The sequence below is a fragment of the Nicotiana attenuata genome, chromosome 8, assembly GCF_001879085.1.
Source record: "Nicotiana attenuata strain UT chromosome 8, NIATTr2, whole genome shotgun sequence".
NCBI lineage: Eukaryota > Viridiplantae > Streptophyta > Magnoliopsida > Solanales > Solanaceae > Nicotiana > Nicotiana attenuata.
The window spans coordinates 8,124,904-8,132,606 of NC_031996.1; the positions used below are offsets into that span (position 1 = coordinate 8,124,904).

Consider the following 7,703-nt stretch of genomic DNA (forward strand, 5'->3'; position numbering starts at 1 on the left):
ATAAGTGGATGTGTCTTTGAGCTTATTTAGGTGGCTCTACATTTTCACTAATGGGTTACAAAAACCCATTATTTTTTACCAAGATATATAAATATAATAGGAAATATATTGAATATTCATAAATATTTAATTTTGAACTATTATTAAATTTTAATTTCGAATTGCTGTAAAAACCTATAAAACATCAAATTCTAAATCCATCGTTAAAAAACTAGCACAGGATAAGAACACGCCTACAATAGTTGACCAAATAGGCAAATACAATTCCACTATAGAGGGTAATTTTTAAAACTCATCTATATCGTTGCATGTGGATCAAGTTACAATTTAATGAGAATATTATGTGCTGTGTTCTCGTAGATTAACCTAATTAATTATATGTAAAAATAGCACGGTATAGCCAGTTTTCGGACTGGTCAATCAAAAATAGCCAGTGTTTACCAAGTCAATAAAAAATAGCCACCATTTTGCTGCAATAGAGACCGGTCCAGCATAATATACTGGAGTTCGGTGCACTTGTGTATGAACTCCAGCATATTATACTGGACCGGTATACTTTGCTGGCTCCAGTATAATATACTGGAGACTGGAGCACTGGTGCTCCTAACTCCAGTATATTATACTGGACCAATATACTTGCTGGAACTCCAGTATATTATGCTGGAGTTCTAGTGTATTTATGCTGGAACTACATCATATTATGCTGGAGTTCCAGCATACTATCTTGGAACTCCAGTATAATATGCTGGAGTTCAAGTATACTTATGCTGGAACTCCAGCATAATATACTGGAGTATATTCCGGGTTTTGAACAGTATTTTCGCTCAGATTTATCTTTATATAAAAAGTGGCAAAATTTCGATTACTTTTAAAATTGGGCTATTTTTGAACGACCAGTTGTAAATCTGGCTATTTTTAAATTTCTCCCTAATTATACGGAAGCTCATGTTATGTTTTGTTTTTAATTTTTTTAAATACATACAAAGAGTAGGAAACCTAGTCAATTTTTTTTTTTTATCACCATTAATTTGAAAGTTCATGAGCTACTAAGATTCCTCTCATGTTTATGTTTGGATCCAAAGAGTTGTTATAATTTTCTTAAAATAAGTGCTAACATTTTTAAAAGTGCCATAATCATTTAAGATATCACTTAGCTGTCAGTTTTGAATATTAGAGGTTTATCAAATTTTATTTGTTTTAAATATTTAACGTGTAAGAAAACCAAGAAGTCACCTAAAGCTTTTTTCCATCATAATCAACTATACCGTTTCAATTAAAAGAGAATACATTAATTAAGTGAAATATTTAAGAAAAGATAAAGGGTATTTGACGTACAGCCTCATATATATACTCTCCTTATTGATAAACAAGAACTAAACATCAAAAATAAAGCAGAAGGATGAATTACCAATAGCAAATACAAAGTAAAAAAAAAAAAATTACCCATCCCCACATGCAGGATTCTTCAAATGAACAACTTCAAAATTTGTACTCCTCCCGTCTCAATTTACGTGAAGTATTTAAACAATAAAGGAAAATTTTTTAAACTCGTGACCTAAACAAATCATTGAAATTTATGTGGCTAAAAATCATCGCACTAAGGATAAAAAGAAAATTTTAAAATTGAACTATTACTTAATATAAAAATATATTATTCTTTTTGGAACTGATTAAAAAGCAAATAGTATCATATAAATTACGACAGAGGGAGTAATACAGTCAAACCTTTCTATAACAACTGCATTTGTTCCGATATTTTTTTAGTGCTATAGTAAAATGTTGTTATAGAGGACATATATTATAACAACAACAACAACAACAAACCCAGTAATTTCCCACAAGTGAAGTCTGGGGAGGGTAAGATGTACGCAACCTTACCCCTACTCTAAAATGACAGAGAGACTATTTCCGATACTTCTGCTGGAGAACGAATTAAAGATCAGCTCCGGAAAAATTAAATTTTTATAGTAAATGATTGTTATATAAGAATATTGTTACAGAAAGGTCGGACTGTATTATTTTAACCAGTTTCACCCTTAGGAGGCACTGGTTTGGCTGGAGCTCTAGGAACATATGCTTTACCTTCAGGGTTTACAGGTGGCACATAATATTGTTCATTTCCTGCAGCTGGTTCATCATTATTATTTTCTGGTTGATCATATATTATATTGTTTCTTGGATCTCCGGGTGGGAATATTGCAAAATCTTGTTGTTGTTCCTGTGCATTATTTCCTTGTTCACCTGTAATTGGTGCTATTGGTGCATTTCCTGCTTCATCTATTATTATCAGTCCACCATTGTCCTGCTCGTTTTCTGCTACATCTTTTGCTGGCCCTTGGTCATTTCCTAGTTCTTAACAAAATGAACACGAGTTTATGTTCATTGTACTCAAGGTGTATAAAAATATTTATACAACGATTAAGGACTCGTTTGGCCATAAAAAATTATTTTTTTCCTTTTTTTTCACAATCAGTGTTTGACCATAAAAATTTTAAATTTCACTCGAAGTTGAATTTTATAATTTTTTCAAGAATTTGAAAAACTCCAAAAAAAACTATTTTTTAAAATTTTCACATCAAATCACTTACAAATATTCGGAAAGGGCTCCAAATTGTATTCATTCCCAAAAATATCTCTAATTTTCAAATACCATTTTCACTTCAATTTTTTTTCCACTTTTTTCTGAAATTTCACAATTCTTATGTGAAAACGCCGACTAAATCATTTGTTAATTAAGAAGAATTTAAGTTCTATATACATTAACGCGGGATGTAAAAAGAAAGGTTGCTTAAAAGTTAATTACACATATTTCCATTTAATAAGAAGCATTTAATTTACAGTTAGATCTTTCTATAACAACATCCATATATAACAACACTTCACTATAAAAGCTAAGCTTTTTCGGAACCAATTTTTATGTTATGTTAGTATAATATATGTTCTCTATAACAGCAATTCGCCGTAACATCCAAAAACATTCGGAACAAATGAGGTTATTATAGAGTAGTTTGACCGTATAACTTGGAACAATATATATATATATATATATATATAACATATTAAATCACATTGCTTGAGCAAAATTTTATTATATTATTAGTGTATATAACTTAAATCATTGAGTAATTACACGTAAAACTCTTGCTAACTATTACTCCAACCGATAATTTGGTCAAAATAATGGAAGCTAACATGTTATCACATATAAAAGTTCACTAATAGTGTGAAAAAATTATTGCACTGAACTTAAAATCCATTTAACATCTACCCCGAATCACTTCCCATACCCTTACCCCTCCCCCCCCCCCCACCCCCTCCCCACCCCACCCACCCAAAAAAAAAGGGAGTTTCTAACATGAAAATTAAGAAGAAGAAAAAAGGCAAAGTTTTCCAGAAAATATAGTTTTCAACTCTTACCTTTAGAAGATTTTCCACATGAAACGAGGTATACGAACAGATCTTGAATCTTGTTCTTCGTATCTGCAATGAAATTAGCCATTTTTCTTTATTTTCTTGGTATTGTTTCCCCATCTGCTCAACTGTGTTTTATTGGAGATTAAATGTTGAAATTTCCACTAATTACTTGTTATTAAAATAGAGCTTGAGACCCATGTGAGAAATTTTAAATTTCAAGACGTGATAGCTAGTTGTTGTATAAATATTCTCATTATTACATCTCTCTTTCCAATAAGACAGTTGGCTATTATTTTTCTTAAATTTTCACTTTCCAAACAGGCCCTTAAATCATTTTTCAACTCGATTGGAAATTATTCATGTGAACTTAGATATTGTTGTCTGCAAAGGAAAACAACTTAGAAATATTACTTGCATTCACGGAAATAGTAGTTTACAAGGGAAAATTTTATTTATTTATTTATTTATTTATTTATCAAGAAACAACCTGCAAGAGTTGCATAAATTTGTATAGCAAATATTATAACCATTTATATCAAAATTGTTCCGATTTTTTCTGATCGACAGTCAAAATAGTGATTTTATATGATTTTATAACGAAAAAGGCTAAAGTTTTACTTCTTTGGCCTACCCTATTTTATGGTAAAAATTGCATGTGCGCTCTATTTGGTCGCCCCCTTTTAATCTATATCCGTTTTGTTTTTCCGCTTGCATTCGTACCCATTTTTTGTTAAAAAAATTTTAAAAAGACGATTTTGCCCTTCTTTAATAAAAGACTATTGACAAACTGCAGGAAAAAAACATAAGCATGTTTAGGCTGAAGTTTTAGCAAATGAACTAAAAAACTTTAGCTTGTTTAGACTGAAGTTTCGGATAAAACTCAGGACAAAACTGTAGACTGCGTTACAAAACTTTTGTTTTGGTATGAAGTTTTAGCAAATGAACTAAATAACTTCATCATGAATTAGCAAAAACTCTTTAGAAAATTACATACTGCAAGACAAAAACTTAAGCATGTCTAGTCAGAAGTTTTAGCAACTGAACTAAAAAACTTAAGCATGTTTAGTCTGAAGTTTTAGCAAATGAACTAAATAACTTCAGCGTGTTTTGTCTGAAGTTTTAGCAAATGAACTAAATAACTTCAGCATGCATTAGCAAAAACTCATTAGAAAATTACATACTGCAAGAAAAAAACTTAAGCACGTTTAGTCTGAAGTTTTAGCAAATGAACTAAAAAACTTAAGCATGTTTTGTCTAAAGTTTTAGCAAATGAACTAAATAACTTAGGCATGTTTAGTCTGAAGTATTAGCAAATGAACTAAAAAAGTCAAGCATGTTTAGTCTGAAGTTTTAGCTAATGAACTAAGTAACTTAAGCATGTTTTGTCTGAAGGTTTACCAAATGAACTAACTAACTTCAGCATGTATTAGCAAAAACTCATTAGAAAATTACATACTGCAAGACAAAAACTTAAGCATGTTTAGTCTGAAGTTTTAGCAAATGAACTAAAAAAACTTAAGCATGTTTAGTCTAAAGTTTTAGCAAATGAACTAAATAACTTAAGCATGTTTAGTCTGAAGTTTTTGCAAATGAACTAAATAACTTCAGCATGTTTTATCTGAAGTTTTAGCAAATGAACTAGATAACTTCAGTATACATTAGCAAAAACTCATTAGAAAATTACATACTGCAAGAAAAACTTAAGCATGTTTAGTCTGAAGTTTTAGCAAATGAACTAAAAAACTTAAGCATATTTTGTCTAAAGTTTTAGCAAATAAACTAAATAACTAAGGCATGTTTAGTCTGAAATTTTAGCAAATGAACTAAAAAACTGAGGCATGTTTAGTTTGAAGTTTTAGCAAATGAACTAAAAAAACTTAAGCATGTTTAGTCTAAAATTTTAGTAAATGAACAAAAAAACTTCAGCATGTTTAGACTGAAGTTTCGGATAAAACTCATGACAAAACTGTAGACTGAAAGATACATAACTTCACCATGCATTAGCATGAAGTTTTAGCTTCGATGTGAAGCAACTTCATGCTATATTAGCTTGAAGTTTTAGCTTCAACGTGAAACAACTTCATGCAAATGTGAGTCTGAAGATGAATCTAGATAAATTTCTAATTTTTCGATAAAGTTGCTGATAGGAGGGGAGGAGATCTTTTTTCAATAATGACGTTACAGATCACGCGATTAATGCGTGATGCAGGTTTTGATATCTTTTGTCAGGGGTGTTATTGTCATATTATTACAGATTTTTTGTCAATTGGCTACCAAATCAATAATTTTTAAAAATAGGGTACATGTTAAAAGGTGGCACAAATATAAGGTACGTGTAACGACCCGGCCGGTTATTTTTAGAATTTACACCCCGATCCCCTATTTACTGTTTTCCCGTGTTTATTTCTGCTATTTTGAATTTGTCGGGATGATTTCGGATGGTGGACGGGAAGTTTTGGAATGGTTTGAAGCTGCTGATATTTGTCATAACCGCACCTGCGGTTTGGTTTCCGCAGGTGCGGAGCCGCAGAAGCGGTGGATAAACCGCAGAAGCGGAAATAGGGAAGATAGGCAGGGACCGCAGAAGCGGTAGTAATTCCGCAGGAGTGGTACCGCATCTGCGGATGGGTAGTCACAGATGCGGAAAATGAGTTTAAGTGAGAAGTCGCATATGCGACCCTTGTTCTGCAAAAGCGGGACAACAGAACTGCAACTTCGAATGGTGTATGTGCCTTCGCTGGAGACACGAATTCGACCTCAATTGGCGCGGGCGTCTTTGCAGATGGTGGCGCTTCAAACTCCAGCGGTATGGACATAATTACCTCGGCATCCCAAGAGGGCTGAATCTGGACTATGATCGGATTAAGGGTGACTATTGGTTGCTTTGGATCATCACCTTCTGTGATCAAACCGATCGATTCCTTGGGGTCCCAATCATCCTCTATTTTAATCATGTGAACGCCTCCACCCTTCTGATCTGGCAGATGGTTATTGCGGACATTCGGAGTAGGCTCTTTTGCCACAATAATCTTGGTATCAATTAAAGTCTGGATCTTATCTTTCAGATAGCGGCATTCATCAATGGTGTGTCCTTTCATGCCGGAATGGTATGCACAGGACTTATTTGGATTAACCCACTGAGAAGGGTTTTCAGGAGCAGCAGGGATGGGGGTGACGTAACCAGCAGTCTTGAGTCTTTCATACAACTAGTCGATAGGTTCAGCAATGGCTGTGTACTGTTTTAGGGGTCTTCGATCAAGGTTTGGTCGAGGTCTAGGAAAATTTTGGCGTGGAGGAGGGGATTGGTAGTGGGATGGTTGAGTGTTGTAGGCTTGGTAAACATGTGCTGGTTGGGAGTATTTGGGTGAAGTGGGATGATATGCGGGAGATAATTGATAAGTGAGTGGTGGAGTTTGGTAAAAGGGTGATGGTGCTTGGTAGTTTGGGGTAGGCTGATATGTGATTGGAGGCATTGGGTATGTTTGGTATTTGACGGGAGATTTGGTTCTCTATGCCACCATTACGGCTCCTACGTCCCTTTTCTTGGACACACCGCTTGACTGTAAGGCCTTGTTTGTAGCTTTCAAGGCTTCAAAATTCATAACCATACCGCTTTTGATGCCTTCTTCGATTCTTTCTCCCAGCTTGATAATGTCAGAAAATTTGTGGCCTTCGATCATCATCAGCCTCTCATAATACTGTGGGTCTTGGGTCCGAACGAAGAATTTGTTCATTTGCTCTTCTTCCAAAGCAAGCCTAACCTTAGCAGCTTCTGACCTCCATCGAGTAGCATACTCACGGAATGTTTCTGTGGGTTTCTTCTTTAAATTTTGAATATAGAACATATCTGGTGCATTCACTATGTTGAACATGAATCTATCCATAAAATCGGACGCCATGCTTACCTAGTTGGACCACTTCTTTGGATCTTGGCTGATGTACCAAGATAAGGCATCTCCCTTCAAGCTCCTCGTGAAAAGCTTCATGCGGATTTTCTCATCTTTTCCTACTCCAACCAATTTGTCACAGTACGTTCTCAAATGGACCCTTGGATCCCCTGTACCACCGAACATTTCGAACTTAGGAGGTTTGTACCCCTCGGGCAGTTCGACATCGGGCTGTATGGAAAGATCTTCGTAGTTCAGCCCTTCAATTCCCTTACTTCCTTCAACGCCTTGAATTCTGCTAGTCAACCTTTTAAGCTCTTCGGCCAGGTTTCTGATGAGCAAGTGCTTATCGTCAGACTCGGGTGTGCTTGAAATGGGCTGGGTGGAGTGCGACATGGTCTC

At 34.5% G+C, this 7,703-nt stretch overlaps 1 protein-coding gene across 1 annotated transcript; it reads right to left on the minus strand.

The window, feature by feature from the left end:
* On the minus strand, positions 1,945–3,592 carry LOC109231766. Its single transcript, XM_019397397.1, has 2 exons — positions 3,418–3,592; positions 1,945–2,352 (listed from the first exon to the last, which is right to left on the minus strand). Exons 1-2 carry the CDS (start codon positions 3,497–3,499, stop codon positions 2,021–2,023), a joined length of 414 nt encoding a protein of 137 aa, XP_019252942.1. The 5' UTR covers positions 3,500–3,592; the 3' UTR covers positions 1,945–2,020.

Excerpts from the sequence above, each read along its gene's own strand:
- LOC109231766 (XM_019397397.1), bottom strand. The coding sequence starts at position 3,499 with ATGGCTAATTTCATTGCAGATACGAAGAACAAGATTCAAGATCTGTTC. Across the intron at positions 2,353-3,417 it reads ATGTGGAAAATCTTCTAAAG|AACTAGGAAATGACCAAGGG; the intron begins GTAAGAGTTGAA and ends CATTTTGTTAAG.